Below are 25,236 nucleotides of genomic sequence, written 5' to 3' on the forward strand. Positions count from 1 at the left end.
CACTATTCAAACAGTTTGAGCAAGTAATGTTTATTGAATGTTTAAAACAGTTTATTTATCGTAATATAAAACACATAATACAAGCAGTCACAAAAATACAGATATTCCAAGGGTACCAACGCGAAACGATCGATTTGTATGAGGAACAGATGCGAAAGCTATCACCGTCCGCCGTAAATCTCAAATCCAGTGAAGAACGACGTTCAAAATTTGCTGCCAGAGGAAGTTACGTCAGCTTCGACGCCATTGGCTCTCCCGTGTCTCGTGTCCGATCGCGTCATTTCGTTGGCTTAAAACGTGAAACGGTATTGGCTCCCGCAACCGACTGTATCTAGCTGTTCCGGTTTATCTTTTGAATGGGAGCCGAGTCAGCCGACTTCATGTATTCACGGACACGCACGTACGGCTTTGCTGCAAAAAGGTAAGCGAAACGAGTTGTTTGTTATATTTTGTAATGCTTTTGGTCAGTTTGTGCAATAAATACCTGTGACTGTACTTTTATTCGCGTATTGTGTTTTATCTGGCTGAGAAGTGATTAGGGTTAGGTTTAGGGTGAGGTTGGGGTTAGGTGCTACAAAATATTAAAACCATAAATAATTATGAAATGCTAAGAATTGCACGCATCTCGGTCTGGAGCATTTAGAAAACAGCAACGCAGTTCCCTGTTCGTCGAAAAACGACGCCAAAGGGGTACCCTGCGTGTTCAAAAGTGACGCCATGGGGCGCTGACCGAGCGTAAATATGTGACGAGTCGGGAGTGAGAACGGGTTGAAAGAACCACAGTCAGCTTTTGTGGGCGGAGTTTGGAGGAGAGACGTGAACTGAAATGGTTGTCAGTCAGCATCAGTCAGAATTGCTTGCATTGGATGTTTTTTTTTCTCAGATCATTTTGCAATGTAGCCTATAATAATCCAACAGTTTTAGTTTATTCGTATTTTTAGTTTATAGGCATAATGTGGAATGACAGTTTTTAATGAAGTGTTTTGTTGTAGGGGTACAGAGTAACTTACATTACATTCTTTTAGCAGTCAGTTATAGGCCTAATTCATATAGGCTATTCATGAAGGGAGAGGGCTCAATTTTCTGTTTGAATTTACTTTGTTTTGCTCAATTTTATATTAAGTTGTATTGTATTTTATTGAAAAGCAAGACAAATTATAAAAAGCACATTTTGACTATTCAGTTTGTGCAATAGTGAAAAACATAGCTTAATAAATAGAAGAAATGCAAAAAACCGTGTTCGGTATTATTCGGCCAAGAGTTTCACATGTTCGGCTTCGGCCAAGAATTTTCATTTCGGTGCATCCCTAACTTGATTTGCTTTCCTCCACATTGTAATGTCACACTGTTAGATATTTGTCTTTGACCGCCTTTACAACAAAACATTGACAGGCACTTTATCACGTATGTATCGCAGTGAGCAGTGGGGTGACAGAGCAGAGAGATACTCAGCTACTATGGTCTATCAGACACTTTAAGATACAGTGGGGAAAATATTTATTTGACCCTTTGGTGATTTTGTACGTTTGCCTGCTTACAAAGAAATGGAGGGTCTATAATTTTTATGCTAGGTTTATTTTAACTGATAGAGACAGAATATCAACCAAAAATGTATATAAAGGTTATACATTGATTTGCATTTCAGTCAGTGAAATAAGTATTTGATCCCCTACCAACCAGCAAGAATTCTGGCTCCACAGATTGGTTATGTGCCTATATGGACCACAGATTAGTCCTGTAAGAAAATGTCACAAAGAACCTGTGACTAGAGACTATTATTTTGGAACATTTGGGTTTGAAAAACTTGAAATGGCATAGTATAAGAGAAACAACAGACACAAGTTTGGATTAATATTTATTCAGGTTACATTTCATATTCATATCTAAACAGTGGTACTTACGTCTTGGGTCATTTTTCCATGTGATACAGTCAAAGCCAAACATGTGTATAAGTTGCCATTTTATCTGTCTTTTTCCCGCCTGCTAGAAGGGCAGCCCAACTGTTTAATTGAATGGGGGAAATCAGTGGTCTGAATATTTGTTTGTAAAATGGTAAATGTTTATTTGTTTGAAGTAATTGTATTAATAGTGTTTTATTTCTTTGCATTTGCAATGTGGAAATGTATTTGTTTATTGGTGCCGGTATAATACATTTATATGGTTTGTTAAGATTGTTTAAAACCCCTTTTTGTTTCCTGGGTTGGTATGACCCCCATAAGGGCTTGAGTTATTTAAGACTGCCTTCAGTAGGACAAAGGAGGGTTGGTAGTAAGAGCTCGTTGAGTGAGTGAAATAACCTGATTATGAATTTACCAGTTTGGACCAATTATGGTGTAGCCGAACGTTTGTGAACTGGATGAATTTTTGATGGGACATTCTTACCGATATGGACTATTTTTGTTATATTTTTGAAACCATGGACTTGAATGAATATTCTGCTTTTCCTGAGGATCATTTCTCCAATTTTTGGTTTCCACCTTGTAAATAAACACCTTGTTATCCTGTCACCCAGTTGCACGTCTCTTTCCGTTGGTTCATCCGGGGACCTTGTAGCAAGCTGTAAGAACTTGGACCTTAAGTTTTGTTTGCTTGTGGGAGTCCTTGTAACAGAAAGTATTCCATGTACATATTAAAGATTCCTGCCAACAGAATCTGTATCTTCCATGTCAACCTCCCCACCACCATGGTCAAGACCAAACAGCTGTCGAAGATTATCAGGGACAAGTTTGTAGACCTGCACAAACCTGGAATGGGCTACAGACAGAAGCTTGGTGAGATGGAGACAACAGTTGGTGCGATTATTTGTAAATGGAAGAAATATAAAATGACCATCAATTGCCCTTTGTCTGGAGCTCCCTGCAAGATTTCCCCAATGGGGTGAAGATGATCTTGAGACAGGTTAAAGATCAGGCCAGAACTACACAGATGAAGCTTGTTAATGATTTCAAGGCAGTTGGGACCACAGTTACCAAGCAAAGTCATTGGTAACACGCTATGCCACAATAGATTAAAATCCTGAAACACCAACAAGGTCCTCCTGCTCAAGAAAGCCTGTCTGGCTCTTCTGAAGTTTGACAATGAACATTAAAATGATTCAGACTCTGTAGTCATGCACATTGTTGGAAACATTATGCTTTGGGGCCTTTTCACCGCTACGGGTACAGGATGACTTCACCACATGATGGGCTGACGGATGGTTCCATGTACCGTAAAATCTTGGACGAGAACCTCCTCCCCTTAACTAGATCACTGAAGACGGGTCGTGGATGGGCCTTCAACATGACAGCGGATGAGGTCAGAGTTCAGTGGTGCATGGGGCGAGAGAGGGGAATGGGGGCAGGGTCGGGAGGGAGGGAGTTTAGCTTCCTGACTGCCTGGTGGATGAAGCTCTCTTTTAGTCTGCTGGTCCTGGCCTCCTCCCTGATGGCAGCAACCTGAAGAAGCTATGTGTCAGGTGGATGGGATCATCTGCAATGCAGAGGGCTTTGCGGGTGAGACGAATTCCATAAATGTCCTGGAGGGAGAGGGAGAGAGACACCAATGATCTTCTCAGCTGCTCTCACTATGAGTTGGAGGGTATTGCGGTAGAATGCGTTGCAGGCGCCATACCACACAGTAATGCAGCTAGTCAGAATGATCTCGATGGTGCCTCTGTAGAAGGTGCACATGATGGTAGAGATGCTGCTGTGCTTTCTTGGCCAGTGCTGCGGTGTTGTTAGTCCAGGAGAGATCCTAAGTGATGTGCACCCCCAGGAACTTGGTGCTGCTCACTCTCTCCACAGTCACACCATTGGCAGTCAGAGGAGCATGCTGAGTGTGTACTCTCCTGAAGTCAACAACAATCTCCTTTGTCTTCTCCACATTGAGAGAGAGATTGTTGTCACTGCACCACCCGGCCAGGTGGCTCACCTCGCTCCTGTAGTTTGTCTCATCTCTGTTGCTAATGAGACCCACCACAGTCGTGTCGTCCACAAACTTGATGAAGAAGTTGGAGTCGTGTGATGGTGTGCAGTTGGCCAAAAGAGAGCGTTCAAACAAACCTGTTTCATCTTAGCAGCACCCTGCTACAGCGCCTCTGTTTAACAACTTTTAAGCCCCAGTGAAACCAAAATGAACGATTTTTCCTTTTATTAAAAATGAGTGAGCCTTAAGGATGTCAATAAGCTGATATGCTATTAAGCACTGACAAAATTCGCCTTTAGGAAATATAACCATTCAAAACTGACAGTCTGGCACGTGCGCTTAAACAAATCTAGAAATTCCATGACATCACGCAACACTTCAGCCTCTCGTCAGAGTTCTTGTCCGATCAAATCCGCTTTAGAATCCGAAGAGTCTCGCCCCCTTTAATAGCAGAGATGCTGAAGCGGCGCCTCATATCAGCCACTTGTTCGCACATTTATTATGTCCGTGTTGATTGATGCATTATGCACTAGATGGGAGATAGGGGATGATCCAGACAGTGTAAACACTAACATTAAAGTATCAATTTTGCGTTAGTGTCACGCGAGCGGTTCACGATAGCACAGAGCTGATCATATGCGCAGATCATACACACAAATTTGCTGAGAAATCAAAGCGTATCTGACCCGTTTAAAGTCTATATACAGTATGTTGAATGTTAAGGCTCTATGGAAGAGATCAGACATCAAAGCCTTGATGAGTAAAGGAGAAGTCAAACGCCAGTGTCACTCACCAATGTAAATAACAAGCTTCAAATGACACATCACTGGTATTACTGATCTGCCTATTCTTTTCAATAGACTTATACCACTGTCGCTGTTAAATGCAGCTTGCCAAGCTGAGGCTGACTGTGCTGTAAACAAAATGCCATTGGTTATTTGAAAAGGGGGAGTAGCCACTCGATATGTCTCACGTTCTCTGCATATTTCAGTTGATATTACGTCAACACATCAAATAATGCTGCGCATTCCAAGGCGATTCAGTGCGTCTTTAAAGGCAATTGTCTCAATGTTTTTATTTTTTTACACTCTCAGATTTCAGAGTTTTAAATAGTTGTATCTTGGCCAAATATTGTCAATTAAAAAAATTGGCCCTTAAGATTGGTTTTGTTGTCTAGGGTCACAAATGTGTCCTGAGTCTGACATGTGTGCAGACCTAGGGCCTGTTCCATAAAAGGCCGCTAAGAAAAGCTGCGATTAAAGCCAACACCTGACTTGAATGAACCGAACTCATCAGTCACGCTTAATTCGGTTCCATAAAGTGAAGTTGAAGATCATGTGATCTGACTAATTTGAGTCAGGTTCACCTAGTTCAGATAATTGCGTGTGCACGCTAATTTCAGCAGCCCTACAAGTCAAGCTTTGATCAAATCGATCCGCTAAGGAAAAGAGAGTGGTGATTGGTGCTCTTCTTCTTCTTATGTGTTTAACGGCGGTTAACATCCAGCGTATTGTTGCATTACCGCCACCTTCTGCAAAACGTGTGAAGAATTTAAACCTCAAAGGTACGAAACTGGGTACTACCGCTGCAAATAACGAAACCAGAGGGAAAGATTGGCAAGAAATTCCTAAATGACTCAATGCATGCAGTAAGTATAAAGTGTTCAAATATATTCATATAGCCTATACAAATAAATTAAATAATACTATATATTGTACAAAAATGTTAAACCTACATTACTTTTTTTGTATAAAATGTATTACAATTCAGTGCTGTGTAAATGTCTTAAAGAGTTTAAAGCAGTGATTAACAGAGTTTAAATCTTGATTTCAGACAACCATCTACAATTCAGAATAATGTGTTTGTATGTTCACAGGTTAGTCTAGGTACAGAAATCACTGTTTGCACATTAGATTTGAAGGCCCACTTGTGTGTTGAGGGGCTCACATTGTGTATTTTGCAGATTGTCTGCAGGACACTGTAGACTGGGACCACATGTGACCAAAGGAATATTTAGTCATTACAACAAAATGCCAAAAGGTACCCCATCAAATTATTTTTCTGTTCCTACAAAATAATGCAAAGAAGATAAAGACTGTGTACAAGCTCTACCTCCAAACAAAAAGGAATATAGCTGGAAAGTTAATAAAGATGAAAGTTAAATCTGAAAAAACAACTGGAAAAGATGCAAGAAAAACTGCCATAAGACAGTGAGACAGGACCTTTTGTTTCAACACTATTTAATAGTATGCTTTCTCTGCAGCAAGAAGCTATAGCCTACAGTAAAATTATTTTATTAAACTGAAGGAAAAGTAAAAAATTCAAGGCTACAAAAAATGATAACTCTGTCTGTTTAATTGTCATCAAAAATCATCTTATTGCCCCATCAGTCTTTCTCTACAACCATCATTGGCAGCCTCTCTCTCATCAGGCAGACAATATACAACACACACAAGGCATCCCATTTTACCTTGCCATTTTTTGAAACTGTAGGTCACTATAAATTGTTTGGATTTACATCTTTTTGGCCAATATAATTGTTTGAATTTGTTATAGCTATTATCAACTTATTGGGCAATGTTTATATTCAAACTTTATTGACATTATTAAACATTTACAGTATATCAAATCGATATAATCTAACACAGATGTATGACAACAGACAATATATTAATTCATTATTGTGTTCTATAATTTATTTAATTGATTTCTTTACATTTTTATTTATAATGTTCATTAAAGTGATGTAATATTGCATCATGACAGAGAATCAGTGGTAATATCATCACATTACATTGACCTCTAGTTAAGCAACAACTAAGGCTTAGCCTGACAGTTAGCCTGCCCCGGATCAGGCTAATTTCCCAGCATAAGTTGCCATAGTAAATGAGTTCAAACTATTTTAAGTTTGCTTTATGAAACCGAATCGACTGACAATAAGTCTGATTTACCAAAATAAGCCTGGCTTATTTTGTAATCTTGTTCTATGGAACAGGCCCCTGGTGACCAACTATAAGAAACGTCTCTGTGCTTGCCAACAATGGTGTTTCAACAATTGTTTCTCTACCAAGTACAAAGTTATGTTTTGTTCTGGGATCAAATACTTATTTCACTTACTGAAATGCCAATCAATTTATAACCTTTATATGATTTTTCGCCGCGATTTTTTGGTTGATATTCTGTCTCAATCAGTTCAAATAAACCTACAATAAAAATTACAGACCCTTCATTTTTTTGTGAGCAGGAAAACTTACAAAACCGTCTCAATTTTGCTTATATCCTCCATTCCCTGATAGAGGAAACAAGATGTTATGTGGATAAAAACATCGCTTTGTTCCTGGAACCCAATCGCCTCTGATCTTGTTTAGAAAAGACAAATGAGAATGGACAAATTAAATTTTGCTCCGCTCGGGATATCCAGAGATTTCACCACTGGTCCCATTCCACAGGACCAGCCTGGGGTGCTGGATCATGCCCAGCCCCTGACTGAGAAGGTCCTGGCTCAGGGAAATTTGACAAGGAGGGGCTGATGCTAACCCTGCATCTCTAGGCTGTTGATGATATACCACCGCAGACAAGGCCCGGTCCATCACTCAAAAATGCCAGCATGTTGCTAAGAGTGGTTGCTACGGGCACTGCACATGCACAGAATCATTGAGTGAAGCGGTCGTAGCTGTGCTTTATCATGAATATAGAACAGCTATTGACCAATCAAATCAAGGACTAGAACTTACTTTTTTAAAAGCATAAATTTATCACATCTGGCTCATTTTATCAGCATTTTATTATGTATGAAGCGTTTCATTCAAAATCAATGTCAGAGCATACGCGGTCAAAGTATTCTGGACTTTGAAACTCTACTTTTAACACAACACTTCACATGAGTAAAGTAACAGTAACAAGTTGCAACAAAACTGGCTAAAATTAAATATTTATCAAACAAAAATGGTTTATAAATGTTACTGAATTAGGAATGACTCATTGAATATATTCTCTCACATCTTTCAAAAGTACATCAGGATTAGAGGTAAAAGTTCTCTGATGTACTACATGCATGCAGAGGTCCTGAGCTGGTTCAGTCTGATGAAAACGTCTCAGCAGTGTTTATAACCAGCCATTGCCTGACGGAAGGCTTTATAAATAATTGGGTTTTTAGAACATATCAGCCCACCTCCTCGGCCAGTCTGACCGATGTCTCTATTCAAGTCCCCCAGACACGTCCACTGGTCTTTGAAAGCATAAGATACACACCACTTAGAGTGATCCTCATAGGAGCTGAACATCTGAGATCCTGGCAGACAAACTCTTATAATGTTCATCACATGGTGTGGAAGAGAGCAGTTGGAGGGAAGCTGATGTCCTTGGTGCATCCATGATTCCACCAGCAGATCTGTCCCTAATGTCTGGGCCACCCAAGCTGTGTAGATGTCTGTAGGAAACATTCAATCTTGTAGTAGCAATTTTTTATTGAGATACGGATCACTTTCATGCCTTCTCAGAAAACAAAAACAATTCAGCCAAAATGTGATGTTCTAGTTGGTGTTTCGAAGATTAGAGGGACAGTTCACCCAAAAATTAAAACAAAATGTAATCACTCACATGTCATTCGGAACCTGCATATGACTCTATATTTTGAGAAATGTCTTAGTGGTTTTGTGTTCATACAATGGAAGTCAATCGGGGTCACTGTTGTTTACCAACATTCTTCTTACACAGCTTCATTTAATAATCATAATTTTCATGTATTTTTGAAATGTTAAAAAATGTAAAATTACAGAAATAGACTGCAAATTTACAATTTAAATGAAAAACGTAATTTTACTTTATCCAAAAAATATTATTTTACTTTTCTTTGGCGTTTTTATGGGATTTTATTACAGTTTAGTTAAAGAAATAAAATATGTTTATTTTGAATAGTTATATACTGTACATGTCAACTGTTGTTCTTAATAAATAAATATTATTCACATTTATTTAGCATGTTCTGAATAATGGGTAGTAATACATTGATATAGGCTACAACATATACTCAGGTGATATACTATCAAACATTCCATCATGTGCTGTAAGGACAGTTTACGTTACATATGACCTAATCTATGCGTGGAAGAAAACATGACGTGTTGAACTTATATAATCAATGCAAATAGTTGCCCAAGCACTGTGTTGTACTTTAGCATAATGTAATAAAAACAAATGATTGTATACCTACAGTATATACAGAAGCTTAAATGGAAAAGTTCTCACCGTCCACATAGTAGGGTGATTTAGCAAAACTGAAAAAAGTTTGTCCTCGTACAGAGACCAGCTTCTCTGAATTCTTTGGGGTTTTTATGAACGGTGTCTTTGCATCGCAGATTTGTGCCATGACTGCGATATGTGGGCGAAACGCCAGAGGGATGGAGCAGTTATACACGTGTGGATAAATAAACGCTAACTGCTGTGCTGTAAAAAAAAAAACAGGAACATGGTCATTTTTAAAACATGTTATTATATTAATGCAACATTTGTTTCTAGATGCCTTTTAGTAGGCCTAAATAAAAACATTACATTGATCTTATAAAATGAGAATTGTATGTGCTTACATATCAAAGGGAACTGTGTGTAGTTGTATGTAATACAGTTCAGAGTCTGGCCGTAGTATTTTCCTGAGGATGGATAACCGTAACCTCTCTCTGGAAATGGAGGGAAATGAGGAACGCTGTGTGTGAGCCAGAATCCTCGAGACTGATCGAACAAAATCACTCCTGCGACCACATACACAATACATACATCAGAAATCTTAAAAAAAGAACTGTTTAATCTTACAGAAAACCTTGTTTAAGTTTCAGGAGTGCATCCATCATTAGACAGACGGGGAAGTTTTTTCTTACTTTTAAGGTCTGACCACATTACAGTTTTTTTTGTATTGTGTAAATGCAATTACTTTGTCACATAAATGCACCTTTTGTATGTCCATAATGGCTCAGGTACTTCAGTTCTGGTGGAGCGTCGTTGTAAATCATATACACTGAACTGTTGGACTGGAAAGTGATTTGTCATTACAGTTACTGTACAATGACTATACTGTACTATATCTATTATAGTTCTATCGAGTAGTACAGTGTATCCATATGTGAAAACCAACTTAAACTTATTTATTTCATGTGTAAAACTGCAAATACTTATTGGAATAACAAAGAGCAATGTTGAAACAGCCGAGGACCATTTAAAGGGTTTCTTACTTTATATTTATAGTAGAGCTGTGTCAATGTTCTGCCCAACGCTCCTCGACTGCTGTTTATTGTGTGTTTACTCATCTGCCAGTTTGTGACTGTTGAATCCAGATACATGTACTCCAGCCCACTTCCCTCAACCTCCATCTTGTAAATGGGAAGTTTGTAAATAATAAACCTTTTAAAAGAATTCAATTAGACAGTTACAACATGGTAACATATTGGATGGCTTTTATGTGTAACGTTGCCGTGTATAGAGCGTGCAGCTGAACAATTGTCAAGTATGTTGTCGTGAAGGCTAAAGCAAAGATTATAACCTACCAGTCCACAGGCCGGCCATCCTCATTCAAACACGAAATAACTGCCTCTGAGAAACAAATCATGAATGACAAGACACACACGGAGAGCTTGAAGAAGAAGAACATTTTAGTCTGCATCTACAAAACAATGTTCGGATACAAACAGAAAACGCCGATAAGCTGAAGTGTGAAACCGTAACATGTCTCGCAGCAGCTTCTCTAATGTGAGAAAGAGGAAGTGAGTCTCATGACATGACAGACATCATGACAGCTGTGATCCAAACCTGCTTTACATCTTTAACACAGAGCTGCAGATATGTTACGACCAAAGCAAGCAAAATAAAAACATTGAACTAATCAAACTGATCGTTTTTATCTTTTAGGATTTTTGTGGCCTCATTTTTTATTTACCTTTGTTGTCTAGATTACATCTCTGCATACTCAAAGACATCTCCATAAGATGCATCTTAAAATGCTTCATAAACATAATAAAGTATGCTGGCATTAAAGGAGCAATGTGGGATTTTCTAGGAGGATCTATTGACAGAAGTGCAATATAATATACAAAACTATTTCTTCAGAGGTGTATAAAGACCTTACGTAATGATCCGTTATGTTTGTAATACCTTATAATAAGCTGTTTATATCTACATACAGAGCGGGCCTACATGCATTGAATTCGCCATGTTGCGCTGTCATGTTTTGTACGGTAGCCCTAAAAGGACAAACAGCTCTACAAAGCAAGTTTCCTCTCCCTCTGCGTAGTCCGGTTGACCCTGACTTTACAAAGAGGGAGAAAAACGTCTACTAAATTACTCCTAACTGCTATCTTACTGTCAGATCAAACCCCTTTAACAGCATTGCTATTTACTGTTAGCTAGCTCTGCCCTCAAAAGTGCTGTGCAATGCAAGCATGAAATGCTTAGCTTTATCATAGCTAGACCATGAAAATAATAATACAAATGAACACAATAAGCGAAGACGACACAAGCATACTGTATACAAGCAGCACACTGGTCCCAGATAAACAATGATGCTAATAATATTACAACAACAACATATCTTGGTTCTAACAAACAGAAAAAGCAATGTTACCAGGGGCGTTGCTAGACCTAAAGCTCTACTGGGGCACAGGCTCCCATTACTTTTTCTACCACATGCGAGTCAATGCACTATAGAAACTTCCCTTGCTTAAACCACTATTCCTACAGTGCAACAATACTGGGGAAGGTAAACATTTATTCATTTAAAAATATTTAAGTGCCTTGAAAAAGTATTCATCCCCCTTCATTTTATTCACTTTTTGTTATGCTGCTGCCTTACCTTAAACTACTTTAAATTATTTTTTTACAGTAATCTACACTCCATGCACAATAATGACAAAACAAAAAACAGATTTGTGACAGCTTTGCAAATTTATTAAAACTAAAATAAGTACATTGCATAAATATTCATACCCTTAACTCAGAAGATGGTTAAAGCACTGTAGCGGGTTCGCTATATTAAGGAAGGAAGAGGACGAGGTTGGTGGGACTGACACGAGCTTTTATTGCTTTGCCACACGAGAAAACAAAAAGTCCATTCATACAACACATGAATCCACAGCTTTTCCTTCAGCCTGGCTTGAGACGATAATAATCCAGCAAAGTCCTTCATTCTTTCCTGCGAGGTTCTGTGACCGTGGCAGCCCGTGTGCAGTCCTTCTCTCTCTCTCCGTTGAGCGTCTCCTGGGTCTTTATATATTGTCTCCCCGCGCCCTTACTGGAATGAGACACAGGTGTTGGTTGTTTGCATTTACTCCACTCACTTACCGCTCGTCTCCCGGCTCTCTCTCCTGCCGCAGACCTCGCTAAACCATGCCCCCCTCGCCACATACCCCCACCGCCCGCCTCAGGCCGGGGAGCCGTCCGGCATGCAGCCCCCCCATTCCTGGAGAGCAAGTCGGCTACAACCATTTGGGCACCCGGCCTGTGGACCACCTGGAACTTAAAAGGCTGTAGCGCCAGATACCAACGGGTGATCCTGGCGTTGGTATCTTTCATGCGGTGGAGCCACTGCAGGGGAGCGTGGTCCGAACAGAGGGTGAATTCCTGGCCCAGGAGGTAGTATCTAAGGGTGAGAACGGCCCATCTGATGGCCAAACATTCTTTTTCGATGGTGCTGTACTTAGTCTCTCTCTTTGAGAGTTTGCGGCTAATGTACAGCACCGGCCGTTCCTCACCCCCCACCTCCTGTGCCAGGACGGCACCCAGCCCCCTGTCCGACGCATCAGTCTGCAACAAGAAAGGGAGAGAAAAGTCAGGAGAGTGTAAGAGCGGCCCGCCACACAGGGCAGCCTTCACCTGGGAAAACGCCTGCTGGCACTGCTCCATCCATTGGACCGGATCTGGTGCCTCCTTTTTAGTAAGATCAGTCAGCGGGCTGGTGAGGTCCGAATAGTTGGGCACAAAACGTTATCCCGCCAGCCCCAGGAACTGTCTTACCTCCTTTTTGGTCTTGGGACTCGGGCAGGTCGCAACGGCTGCGGTCTTATTAATTTGGGGCCGCACTTGTCCGTGTCCCCATTGGAAGCCCAGATACCTAACCTCCACCCGCCCAACCGCGCACTTCTTCGGGTTGGCCGTGAGACCGGCCGCCCTCATCGCTCCCAGGACCGCCCTCAAGTGTTGGATATGCCGCTGCCAGTCGTTGCTATAAATGATGATATCATCTAGATAGGCAGCGGCATATGCCGTATGGGGTCGGAGGATACGGTCCATGAGGCGCTGAAAGGTGGCCGGCGCTCCGAACAAGCCGAACGGAAGTGTCACGAATTGGTGTAATCCGAACGGCGTGGTGAAGGCTGTTTTTTCCTTAGATAATGGCGATAGGGGGATCTGCCAATACCCTTTCGTTAAGTCCAATGTCGAATAAAAACGAGCCGTGCCTAGCCGGTCCAGTAATTCGTCGACCCGTGGCATTGGATAGGCATCGAACTTCGATACCGCGTTCACTTTGCGATAATCCACACAGAACCTGACCGAGCCGTCCGTCTTGGGAACCAAAACTATCGGGCTCGCCCAGTCACTGTTGGATTCTTCTATTAACCCCATCTCAAGCATTGCCGCTAATTCTGTCTGAACCACATTTTTCTTGTGCTCAGGTAAACGATATGGTGCTGAATGAGTTTCGTGCGTCCAGGTAGGGGCGAGAACACGTCTGCGAATTCCGCGTGCAACCTGGCTATGTCCGTGAGCTGGGAGGGTGAGAGATGATCTCCTCCCGGAGCCAGAGCGAGTGATGTTGGTTTTATATTCGCTTCTGGTCCCAGATCATCCTCTCCACTAATTACCGTCGCCAGCATCACTGGTTCCACCTCCTGCCATTTTTTAAGGAGATTGAGGTGGTAAATTTGACGTGCCCCGCTCCTATCTGACCGTACTACTTCATAATCAAGATCTCCCAATTGCCGTGTGACATTAAACGGCCCTTGCAACTTAGCCAGTAATTTGAAAATCGAGGTGGGGAGTAATACAAGCACTTTTTCTCCCGGTGAAAATTTCTGGAGGTTGGTTCCCCTGTTATACAGCCGGCTCTGTTTATCCTGGGCCTGTAACAAATTCTCCATAGATAGCCGCCCCAGTGTATGGAGTTTTGTTCTCAGGTCCAGGACATGTTGAATTTCGTTTTTACTGCTGGAGGGTCCATCCTCCCAAGTCTCTCTCAGGACGTCCAAAACCCCTCAGGGCTGGCATCCAAAGAGAAGCTCAAAGGGGGAAAACCCCGTGGGTTTTTCAACTAATATAAAGAACATATTTGATCTAAAAAAAAAAAAAAATATTTTCTGGTTTAACAGCCAAGTCCAAACAAAGCTGGTTCATTTTTGTACCAACTGTACTGCATTAAACTGTACTACCTATAATAGCACATAGTTATCTCAGCCATAGGTACTGCCAACTTTTTAAGTAATGTCCTAAATAAACTAGAGCTAGTAAATTAAAAATTAATTTCATTTCTGAAAATACAGAACACAAATGTTTTTCTAAGCAACCATGCAATTTTACAGACTTGACAAAGGTTTTCCTGAGATATTTTCCTCTAATGTCTGAGACCTGACTGGCTGGGGATGTAGTAGTTTGTTTATCAAGTCTTACCTCACTCCAACTCATCATCTCTCCTTTCTTCTTCCATTTCCCTGCTTTGCACAAACAAATTCTGATGTCCATCTACAGGGGCTATTAATGATCGAGTCAATATAAAATGATGGAGATTATTTAGAAACTTACTTTAGTTTCGTCATGATTTCATAGCCTGCTGCAGCTGTTGCAAGGAAACACACAGACGTGCAGGGACATGGATTTCTGCGCGAAAGTACGGCAAGAGTTTGTGTTTTCGGACCAGTTAAAATGCTTGACTGCTTTTACAATCGTGAATTACTACTTGCATATAGATCCGTTTTTGCCACAATTATCAATGTAAATGATTACACTGACAAATAAACAAAATTGTTAAAACTGAAACTTGAAATTTATACTGGGGCACAGCAGGTTTATACTGGGGCACGTGCCCCAGTAAAAGGGGTGTAGCGACGCCCGTGAATGTTACTCACATACTGATCCGAATCAAAGCAACCTCATCGGGGGTGATTTTTAGACGATATTTCTCTCCAACTCGAAAGTGTCTCCATAGATATCTATGAGTATCTCTGCTAAAAGCCTTTTAGTAAGATTACCACGGGTCCTAACGCATCTCATGCTGGGAAGTCTTTATCATATTAACGCAGGTCCTAGCTCCTGCCTGACTTTTATCCTTCTTTTTATACCTAAAATCTACAGACCCTTTATTTTATGTAATACATAAGACATCGCTCTTTCTACAGTATTTCTAATGCCAACACGATCTCTTCCCTGCGTCAACATGAGAAAACGTGCCATCTCAGCTGACGACATCTTTTTGTACTGTCTGTGGTGGCCACCGTTGTGTTTCGAAAGGGAGGGGTGAGCGGAGGACTGAGAGATTGGTTGCAATTCTCAAACTCACCGCTAGTGGCCGCTATAAATCCCACTCTAGAGCTTTAAATATTTATTATAGTTATGTTTAATTAAATTAATTTTAAATTATATGCAACTTATATGTTTGAACGATTATATTGTCTACAAAACTAAAATGTAGGCATTTTAGCACCAAACTTTTGATTGAAAGGATCCAGTGTGTCCCAATCTTTGATTGGCATATTGTGAGTATTTTTATAGAATAAACCTAAAACGAAAATTTAGAATAAAACAAATTATTTATATATTTACAAAATATATATAACAAATTATTAGTTTTATGTTATTTCATGTATAAAATGTTTTAATAATAATTATCCTCCTAAATAATAATAATAAATTATAATTTAATTTAAACAAACAAAAAAGTATTTATTGGTTATTTGGTTTAATTGTTTGTGTTATTTAAAAAATGAAATTGTTTTATTTTTTATTACATTTTTAATTAATATACTGTTTGCTGCAAAGAAATTCTATAAAAATGGTTTTGAAAATCTTGTGCAAATGTACAGTTAAAAAAAACTGCTCAGTCCCTACTGTCATGTTCCTCAACATGATGAACTTTAGTTCATCAACAGATAAGAGGGGTGACACGGGGTTAGATGAAATGTTGGGTCATTCCTATACATGAGGTGTAGTAGGACGTGACTGCGGTCAGCATGTGAACCTGTGTCCAGCAGGACAGAGGTATCAGAGAGAGGCGGCTTGTTTTGATGGGCCCTTAGCAAATCAGATTCTCCACATACTATCATGAAGACCAATGACCATTTCGACTCATTGCAAAACACAAAACAGGTAAACGACCCAGCCTCGCTAACAAAACCCTCTGCTCGTGCCAAAACCATCTAAACTCCTGGAGCAGCAGTGAGTTCAGTTACAGTCATGGCCAGTATCTCAAATCAGGTAACTGCATTTAGTTTTCATGCATGTGTAGATGTGTGGACAGGTTTAGTGTCATCTAATGATGTTTGTTCTGCAGAATGTCGAGTTTGTGAGGACCGGCTATGGGAAGAACACAGTGAAAGTTTTTCACATTCGCCGTGAAGGGACTCACCATCATATCACTGAGCTGGTGGCAGACGTTCAGTTAACACTGAAGAGCCGCAAAGATTACCTGACTGGAGACAACTCTGACATCATCCCCACCGACACCATTAAAAACACTGTCCACGCTCTTGCCAAACTAAAGCGAGTAAGTATTTCATTTATTTACTTACACACTTATAAATAAAAGTGCTCCAAAATGCCACAGAAAAAACGTTTGTAGCACCTTTTTAGAGAGTGTAATTTACTCAAAAATAAGGATGCCCAATGTGAGAAACAAGCTTTTAGAAACAAGATTTCATATTTTTTGACTAATTGACTAATTAAACTAACAGAAATGTTGATTTAATGACTCTTAAATGAGAGTGTACACAACTTTCAAATAAATAATTTTCCAAACTGTTTTTATATGCATTTTTGAGTATAAGACATTTTCTTTTTGCACCAAACAAATTCTGCCTTCAAAAAAGTTCATAAGAGTTCATAAACCTTGAAACAACTCAAGTTTAAATGAGTCTTCCTATCACTGACCCATCTAAAGTGTGTGATGAAGTTATATGTACTTTAAAAAGTATGAATCAGGTGTGCTAATCTTAAACAGTTAAAGGGGTCATATGGCGCGAATATGTTTTTCTGTGTCTTTGGTGTGTTATAAGTTGCCCATGCATGTATTAGACACGTAAAATTGCAAAAATGAAAGTGTGGGAACAAAAGATGCATTCTATCTAAAAGCGAATGCTCACCCAGACCTGCCTGAAACGCCTCGTGTAACCACACCCCCACAAATCTACGTCAGTTCATGGTATGATTTGACTAAGACCGCCCTAATGTATACGCAAGTAAGGTGGGCGTACCTGTCAGTACAATTGAAGAGGAACCTGATGTTCCAAATATGGTAAGAGGCGTTACATTTCCGTCACACGCTTGCAGTATTCCACCAATCACTACGCACTGGTTAGCTGGCCAATCATAGCACACCTCGCTTTTCAGAGCGATGAGCTTTGTTAAAAATCTGTGTGTTTCAGAGAGGCGGGGCAAAGAGGAGATACAAACATGCACGTTATGTGGAAAATACAGCGTTTTTGAACCTTAAATCGTGTTTACACATTGAATTACATCTAAAACAAACAATAATATTCGTTTTAGCCGTGTCATATCACCCCTTTAAACTTTATATCAGTATTCATGATGTAATGACAATGCTATAATGTCTAATCTATTCTATTCTATTTGTTTTTATTATAAACCTTTTATGTATAAGAATAATAATTCTTGGATTGTTTTCTTGCAGATTAAGACCATTGAGGGCTTTGCCCTGGATATCTGTGAACACTTCCTCACATCGTTCACGCATGTCACAAGAGTGAGGGTGAACATTGATGAAGTTCCCTGGAAAAGACTGGAAAAGGTGCCAAAAACGACTGTTTAAACATAATAGAAGCCTACAGTTAAAACTTTTGTTATTAATATGACTATTATGAATGTAACAGAATGGAATCGAGCACACACATGCTTTCATCCACTGCCCCGAGGCCTTGCACTTCTGTGAGGTCGAACAACATCTCAACAGTGAGTATAAAAACATGTTTCAAATTCTTCGAACTGTAACAAAAAAGCCTTAAACCTTAAAAATGAAACATCAGTCCAGCATTAGAGATTTTGCCAATTTTATTGAAGCAAGTACAACAATTGTAACGTCAACACTTCACTAACGTCAACATCAATTCTGATGAACTGAGGAAATTTCAATTTCAATTTCAAACTTTCAACATAAACATTTTTGGACCTTGCTTGGAAACACGTGTGAACGAACCATAAATACATTAGTGCATTATATTTTTCCAGTGACTCCAGTGGTTCACAGCGGTCTGAGAGATATGAAGGTACTGAAGACCACTCAGTCTGGTTTCGAAGGTTTCTTGCGAGACCGCTTTACCACTCTCACAGATGCCAAGGACCGATTCTTCTGCACTTCTGTTTATGCAAAGTGGCGCTACAACACCGTCAATGTGGCATTTGATGCTGCATGGTACTGTAAACCCAAAACTTCTTGGTACTGTGTGTTATTTAAACTCAAGAACATAACATGACGGTCTAAGATAAAAATGTCCTTGTAGGAAAACTGTAAGGGACACCATCGTTCAGAAGTTTGCTGGACCGTATGATCGTGGAGAATACTCTCCATCTGTACAGAAGACTCTGTATGAAACACAACTCCTGGTGCTCGACGGAATACCAGAGGCGAGTTGAATCGGTTGTTCTGTTTGATTTTCTTTAACACTTTCTATAGTGTTGTTATTGTTTTCTGTTAATCATTTGAATCTTGTTCTACAGGTGGAAGAAATCGAGATAATAATGCCGAACCAGCATTATTTCATAATTGACATGACAAAATTGGGACTCTCGAATAGGGATGAGGTGAGCGACAGATATCCATCAGGAGTTTAAATGCTTGTTTGTTTGAAAACGCGTATTGACACAGAACAAAGTCCAAAAAAAGGTTTCCGCACTCAAAATATCTAAAGTGATTTTATTGCCAAACTTTTAGGGAAAAAAACTACTATTTTTTCTTTTTGTTTAAATGGATAGTTCACACAAAATGAAAATTCTATTATTAACGCCATCGTGTTTTAAACTTGCATGTCTTTTCCTCTATGAAATACTTAAGAAGTTTTGAATAATTGTAGGCCTATACTGTACTTTCATTAAATGGGTACTAAACATTTTAAACTTCAAAACAAAATGAAACAAATTTTGTAGTGAACTTAAAAAATTCACTAGAAAAGTATCATATGAGTAGTCCATTCAACTCTTGTGCAAAATTCCAGGTCTTTCAAAGATATACAATAAGCACTGTGTTAAACTAACTGACATTAAGTCTCAATTTTTATTTCCTAGTGTATTTAAATCCCATTACTATGGTTCATATATCCAAATCCAGAAATCATACTGTATGATGACATTTTTAAGAGTATATACATTTACAAGTTGCTCTTGTGTATTTGTTTCAGGTTTATCTTCCTCTTGATAATCCATCAGGAATCATCACAGGAACAGTGCGCAGAAAGCCACGAGCCAAACTCTGAATATAGATCGAAAACCTTTAAACACTAAAGATCTTACTTCAGTGAAATTTTGAAGTAGAAATAAACTTTTTAGATAATCTATGCCAAAAAAGAAAATACACTGAATACATTCAAAGTACTGGATAAATAAAAAACGAGAAGAACTGAAATTCTGATCTCAGCTGTCATAGTGATATTTAGTGTTTGCTGATGATTAAGGACACCAGCAGGAACAGAGCTGATAACCACAGCACTGCAGGTCAATATGTGAAATATGGAAGTGATGTGGCTAAACTAAAATAACACTAAATAATATTATTTAAAATCATAGCAAAGATAATAAGGGCTAACACACACACGCACGCGCGCGCCAGAGTAACCAGAGGAAACTCACAGCAACACAGAGAGAACATGCAAACGCCACACAAAAAGACCCTTCAGGGCATGTTTCACGTGAAGATGAAATGCTACAAATAGTCATTCAAATACATCAAAAACAAACAAAAAACATTTAAAGATGTGCAAATGGAAAATCCATGTTTGAAAATTCAAAGTTGAACAAGCATAAGATTAATAAGTAATAAGGTGTAATAAACAGGGAAAATGAGCATAAGAAAAATGTAATAATTGACGTATGACTTTTACCTAATGATTTGTTTTACATTGCATACCTTTAATTTCATAATTTTTATTTAAACTTTTTAAAAACTTACATTTTAGGGCAAGGTTTTGAAAAGAGAGATGCAATCTATCCCTCGGGGGTTATTTCTAGAATAAAAGTCATCATTTAGTCGTTCAACAATCACATACACACACAGTGCACATAAAAGTGAAACTGTAATAAAGTAATGAGACAGTCAGTAGACATGTTCAGCAATCGGTAAAGCACCATTTATTGCAAGCTACACGTCCGTGTTACACACTTCAGCCTTTTTAAAGCACCCTGTTTCACAAACTCATCACAGAATTACAGTGTTGTGCTGCCTGTCCGTCACATTTTTAGGTACAGAATTGAATAAATAAACAGAATTAATAGCAGCACGGGGCACAATCGCTGTGACTGGACCCCTGCAAACAAACCTGGCATGCACCAAGCCATCACTTTCTGACATCGCATCATTTGTGCTGTTACTTTATTACACAAAGTTGGGGAAAAATAGTGGAAAAATGAACAACAAACCAATAAAAGCACCACATTCTTTCCATCTCAGTTCTGTTCAAACGTACTTCATGCTTAACACAGAAACATCTTCAGGAAAGCGTTTTAAATTGGTGATCATTGTTTTTAAAGCAAGCATTTTATGTTAAAAGCAATAAGGATTTATGTACAACCACGACCAAAAGATTTTTAAAGGGGGTAAACATCGATGAGACAAATGGTAAATGTGCATGTACAGCAGAATGACACCCTAAAAGCAATTCACCATGAATTAATTCATTTTTTTATCATTTATTTATTAAGATGCATAAGATGTATTGGTTCTGCCTGCAGTTACCCTGCGTTCTCCTGCTGTGATTGTCTTCTATGCGTCGACGTGGCATGTTGCAGCAGCTATGACACGTTGGTTTTTAAGTGTTGAGTTTGGAGAGGCTTCACGTGATACTCGTATATCTTCAGTGCAGGACCCAGTTTTATAGACAGTCCGGTCAGAACGTCATTGCGAGTCATAAGTAAGAGAGATTTTCCGTCGATTTCCTGTGAATGGCAGATGTGTTTGAGTACATTTAGAAAAACACATGAATGTAAATGTAAAATTATTTGAATTCAAATCCTAATGTAATTCATTATAAAGATATAGTATACAGTATATGATGAGTTTGGGGTTTTTTTTATTCTAAAATCCTGTTTTTTATTATGTTATCATGTTTTTATTGTGTTGGTTAGCTGTATTTTTTGAGTTATTGTTGCTTAAATCAAAACAAACCAGCTGCAGTTTGATTTATATTAATTGGAATGCACAATAAAAAAAAACAGGATTTTTGACATTTAAAAAAAAATGGAGTTATCTCATTTTGGAACCAAACTCTTCATATTTAGCTTGAAATTATTTTGTAGAACATCAGACATCTGCATTTAAAATGGAATCGTGTTGTTATTTTTGAAATCATTTGGAGAGACTCGTACCTGATCTTGGAAAGCGTTGGCTTGCTCCTCAAATCCTGTCGCTTTAAAATAATTGACCACATCTGCTACGGCCCAGTGGGCTGGATCTGACAGCTGCCCGTTCTCCACAGAACTGTCAGGAAGTGAGACATGTTTAATTGATGCATTTGTATGATTTAACCCAATATGCCCAACAATCACTCTGAAAACATTTTAGGCGTCACTTAGTTTGCTGCTGGAAGCAAATTTTATAGAATAGTGTGCATCAAATTACCCAATAACCTGACAGATATCAGTGAAATATGCGTCCTGATATTTCCATGGCAGCAGTTGAACCGAAGTGGGCTTGGAGTTCGGTTGCCATGGATCTGCTCTTATATAATAACTGAGAGTCCATCAGACTGGTCAATTACACAAGATGTTTCGAATTGGTTTTCTACACTAAGCTCCGCTGGGAAAGTTGGGAACTGAGAACTTTTGTAAAACACAAACTTTTTTAAAATGGTTCTGATAAGAGTTCTGAAACGAATGCTTTTGTCCAGTGGACCAGACCAAAACGTGCAGATTTGGACACAACAACCTCCTAGTATCTGTGGCTCTTTTTCTGTTTAAATGAAATATCTCAACCTTATTGTTTATTGTTGTCAACATGATAATAATGTGATAAATGCAGTTTAAGTGCCATGAGTGCTTTTATACACCTTTTTTTGCAGGCAGACAAATGACATTTACTGTGTGGGTATATTATGGGAGAGATAGTGGATTTTGCATTTTTTAGTATGTACATTTTGTTTAGCAGAGAAAGTACATTTTTTAAAAGCATTGCGTAACAAAAGCAGAAGAAATTACTGAAGAAATCGTGAAGAAACCAAAATCAGTAAATAATAATGGAAAATTATAGGAACGAGAAGCTGTAAATTCATGTTTCATATCCACGGAGAAGGCACACAAAGATCTTATATGGCCACTCTTAGATAAAGAAGACCATTAGAAACATTTCTGCATCTTTGTTACTCTTCTCTCATTTTATTCACTGGTTTATTTAATCCGAGTGCTGTGAATTGACTTGGTGCCATGCTGCCAAAAATATGTGAGTGAGCTGGTTATATAAGAACTTTTGGTCTAATATATATATATATATATATATATATATATTCTTTTACCTAAATGCTATTAGATCTGTAATAATATTATAACATATTTATTACGTTTATAAGTATTATACACTTTATTTGGTATTGTTTTATAGTGTATATTGTACTATATTATATTGTTTTTCACATGGTATTATACATTTGTATGTGTACACTTTTTACGCCTTGTCAGATGTATATTGCAGAGCTATTCTATTCGTATGTAACATGTAAAGGGATTTCTTCATTATTTAAGTTGCATCCGCAGTGAAATAAATGTGTCTGGTGAAAGGATGCACTGTATGCATGGCCACTCAAGTTCATCAAAGTGCTTGCTTTGATATCAACACTTTATACATTTACCTTTTGGTGTCGACCGAACCATTTTCCTTAGTTTCCATAACTGTTGAATGGACACAAATAAAACATGGGATTACCTGTAAGAAAACAGTGAGATTTTGATATGGACAGATCTTGAGCTATTGATTACCTGCTTGTCAGAGAGGCGAGACAGCTCTATTCCATTAGATCCTCATGACCTGATCATTCCCTTGTTGTGTTACTCTCCCGCTGTGCCGACCTGCCACATGTTCTACAGATTTACACAAGCCTTCAAGTCTCGGAATAGTTCTTCACTTATTCTGAGAATAAATGCAGCAAAATAACAACAAAACAAAACCAGGCGGTCAATACTCTTAGATCTAAAGAAGACAGTTAAACATTTATTCAATAATAACTTTACAACCCACAAGAAAAAGACTACAGTATTTACTATGGTAAACTGCAGTAACTTTTTTGAACACATTTTAAATATAGTAAATATTAGTGTACAGCAGTATGCACTACATATATGCACTTAGTGTACAGCAGTATGTAGCCTACTACAGTTTATCGATTTATAGTATTTATACTATAAATAATAAAAATTGACTATAGTCAAACTATATTATACCAATCACGATTATCTTTAAACTGAGTAAAGAAATAATGGTTGTGGACCACAAAAAATACTTTAAAGACACTTTGTCTGGGTAAACTGCAAATAAATAACATTTTGTGTATTTTGTAGACAATGCGACGTCGTGTGTTACGCAAAACGGCTCACTATTTTGCTATAAAAGCGCAAACTTGAATCTACATGATAACATTGTTATAGCAGATTATGTTTCACTGTTTAAAATATCAGGATCACAAGTAAATTGAATACACAATGTTTCCCTTCGCACCTCAACTGGTTTGACTGGTTTAGTAATAAACGAAAAGAAACACGATCCATACAAATACAGGCATCGCTTGAAAACGTATAATTAAATTTTTATTCTAAATAAAGACCGCGACAATTTACTGCAAATAAAGCATCTATGATTTTATTCGTTAAACAATATAGTATGTGGTGTATTTATGAACAAATGAATATGTGTGTCAGTATCACTGAACGTGGGAGAAAACATGCATTTACCATCACAGCACACATGTAAGAGCTTCCTGGTGAATTTAAACAGTCGGAGGATTAATATAACACATATCATGAACTCATTAGCCAGCTAGCTTCCATTAACTTCACATCTATGACATTTGTCGTCTTTCAAAGAAAACAAATAGAGAGTTCACAAAATTAAAAAATAGCCGTAGCTCTTACCTTACCAATGACACGGATGTTTTTTTCCGGATGCTTTAAATGTAATTGATTTCTGAACACTGGAACAATATTACGCTTTATTTCCAGCACAATCCGACAAATGCAGGCGCGGCGCATCATGGGTAATGTAGTTCAGAACGACGGGAAATGTAGTAAACAATCATGCGCGATGTAGTTTATATAGAGATGTTTTGGCCAGTCTGCTGAACCTTTTAATAATTTTGTTTTGTTTTGATTTTGACACACTTTGGGGTCACAAAGACACGTGTGCTGTAAAGTAAAATAAACATTCCGTTTCCGTTTGAAACGTCTTTCCCTCTGACCTACTTAAAACCAGTAGCCTACATGCAGAAACACATCGTTTCACAACAGATGAAACATGCACTTCTATGAAAGTGCATAGTGGGAAGTAAGAACATTATTTCTGCTAGGCAAAGAAAATAAATAGAATCAAATGAACCATTTTATTACATACTGTAAGTACAGTTAAGACATTTGTACCTTATACAGAATAAAATTGTCTGTAACCCCAGTCATGTGATGCTGATATTGTACTTTCATTCTTATAAATATGATTTTAAACTGATAAAAATATAGGCTTGTTTTAAGATCAGTTCATTGTGTCATGGCTCTGCTTCCTTAGTCATGTTTTTCTTGGTCCTGTAGCAGAGCCATGACAAAGTCTTTGGTTATGTGTGGAGAGAAACATATTATTGTCCGTTTGACAATAATATACGTTCTCTCCAGTGTCTTGTCATTGGCCCCATTCCTCTCGTTTCCTCGTTGTCTTTCCCTGAGTGTTTA

At 38.5% G+C, this 25,236-nt stretch overlaps 3 protein-coding genes across 4 annotated transcripts; 1 reads left to right on the plus strand and 2 right to left on the minus strand.

The window, feature by feature from the left end:
* Positions 1–1,551: 1,551 nt before the first annotated feature.
* Positions 1,552–10,555, minus strand: dnase2b (deoxyribonuclease II beta). The gene is made up of 6 exons (XM_057362538.1): positions 10,440–10,555; positions 10,128–10,296; positions 9,848–9,926; positions 9,489–9,650; positions 9,151–9,348; positions 1,552–8,332 (listed from the first exon to the last, which is right to left on the minus strand). The coding sequence occupies exons 1-6, from the start codon at positions 10,553–10,555 to the stop codon at positions 7,998–8,000; spliced, it is 1,059 nt and encodes a 352-aa protein (XP_057218521.1). The 3' UTR covers positions 1,552–7,997.
* Positions 10,556–15,832: 5,277 nt separating this feature from the next.
* uox (urate oxidase) lies at positions 15,833–19,753 on the plus strand. Its single transcript, XM_057362539.1, has 8 exons — positions 15,833–16,350; positions 16,427–16,639; positions 17,783–17,899; positions 17,982–18,060; positions 18,337–18,520; positions 18,609–18,732; positions 18,826–18,909; positions 19,503–19,753. The coding sequence occupies exons 1-8, from the start codon at positions 16,330–16,332 to the stop codon at positions 19,575–19,577; spliced, it is 897 nt and encodes a 298-aa protein (XP_057218522.1). The 5' UTR covers positions 15,833–16,329; the 3' UTR covers positions 19,578–19,753.
* Positions 19,754–20,433: 680 nt separating this feature from the next.
* Positions 20,434–24,547, minus strand: samd13 (sterile alpha motif domain containing 13). 2 transcript variants are annotated; one of them, XM_057362541.1, is made up of 5 exons: positions 24,438–24,547; positions 23,284–23,434; positions 23,157–23,196; positions 21,682–21,793; positions 20,434–21,252 (listed from the first exon to the last, which is right to left on the minus strand). In XM_057362541.1, the coding sequence occupies exons 3-5, from the start codon at positions 23,192–23,194 to the stop codon at positions 21,109–21,111; spliced, it is 294 nt and encodes a 97-aa protein (XP_057218524.1). In that variant the 5' UTR covers positions 23,195–23,196; positions 23,284–23,434; positions 24,438–24,547; the 3' UTR covers positions 20,434–21,108. The 2 variants fall into 2 exon arrangements, with proteins under 2 accessions (XP_057218524.1, XP_057218523.1); XM_057362540.1 differs by having other exon boundaries at positions 24,433–24,547.
* Between the last annotated feature and the right edge of the window lie 689 nt (positions 24,548–25,236).

This window comes from Triplophysa rosa, linkage group LG20 (genome assembly GCF_024868665.1).
Source record: "Triplophysa rosa linkage group LG20, Trosa_1v2, whole genome shotgun sequence".
Taxonomy (NCBI): domain Eukaryota; kingdom Metazoa; phylum Chordata; class Actinopteri; order Cypriniformes; family Nemacheilidae; genus Triplophysa; species Triplophysa rosa.

What these genes read in the sequence shown, in the direction of transcription:
- samd13 (XM_057362541.1), bottom strand. Translation starts at nt 23,194, where the DNA reads ATGGAAACTAAGGAAAATGGTTCGGTCGACACCAAAAG. An exon ending in GGTTCGGTCGACACCAAAAG is followed by an intron (nt 21,794 to 23,156) that starts GTAAATGTATAA and finishes ACTTCCTGACAG; the next exon opens with TTCTGTGGAGAACGGGCAGC. An exon ending in CCAACGCTTTCCAAGATCAG is followed by an intron (nt 21,253 to 21,681) that starts GTACGAGTCTCT and finishes TGCCATTCACAG; the next exon opens with GAAATCGACGGAAAATCTCT.
- uox (XM_057362539.1), top strand. Translation starts at nt 16,330, where the DNA reads ATGGCCAGTATCTCAAATCAG. An exon ending in TGCTCGACGGAATACCAGAG is followed by an intron (nt 18,733 to 18,825) that starts GCGAGTTGAATC and finishes CTTGTTCTACAG; the next exon opens with GTGGAAGAAATCGAGATAAT. An exon ending in GACTCTCGAATAGGGATGAG is followed by an intron (nt 18,910 to 19,502) that starts GTGAGCGACAGA and finishes TATTTGTTTCAG; the next exon opens with GTTTATCTTCCTCTTGATAA.
- dnase2b (XM_057362538.1), bottom strand. Translation starts at nt 10,555, where the DNA reads ATGCAGACTAAAATGTTCTTCTTCTTCAAGCTCTCCGTGTGTGTCTTG. An exon ending in GATGGCCGGCCTGTGGACTG is followed by an intron (nt 10,297 to 10,439) that starts GTAGGTTATAAT and finishes TTCTTTTAAAAG; the next exon opens with GTTTATTATTTACAAACTTC. An exon ending in AGCTCTACTATAAATATAAA is followed by an intron (nt 9,927 to 10,127) that starts GTAAGAAACCCT and finishes ATCACTTTCCAG; the next exon opens with TCCAACAGTTCAGTGTATAT.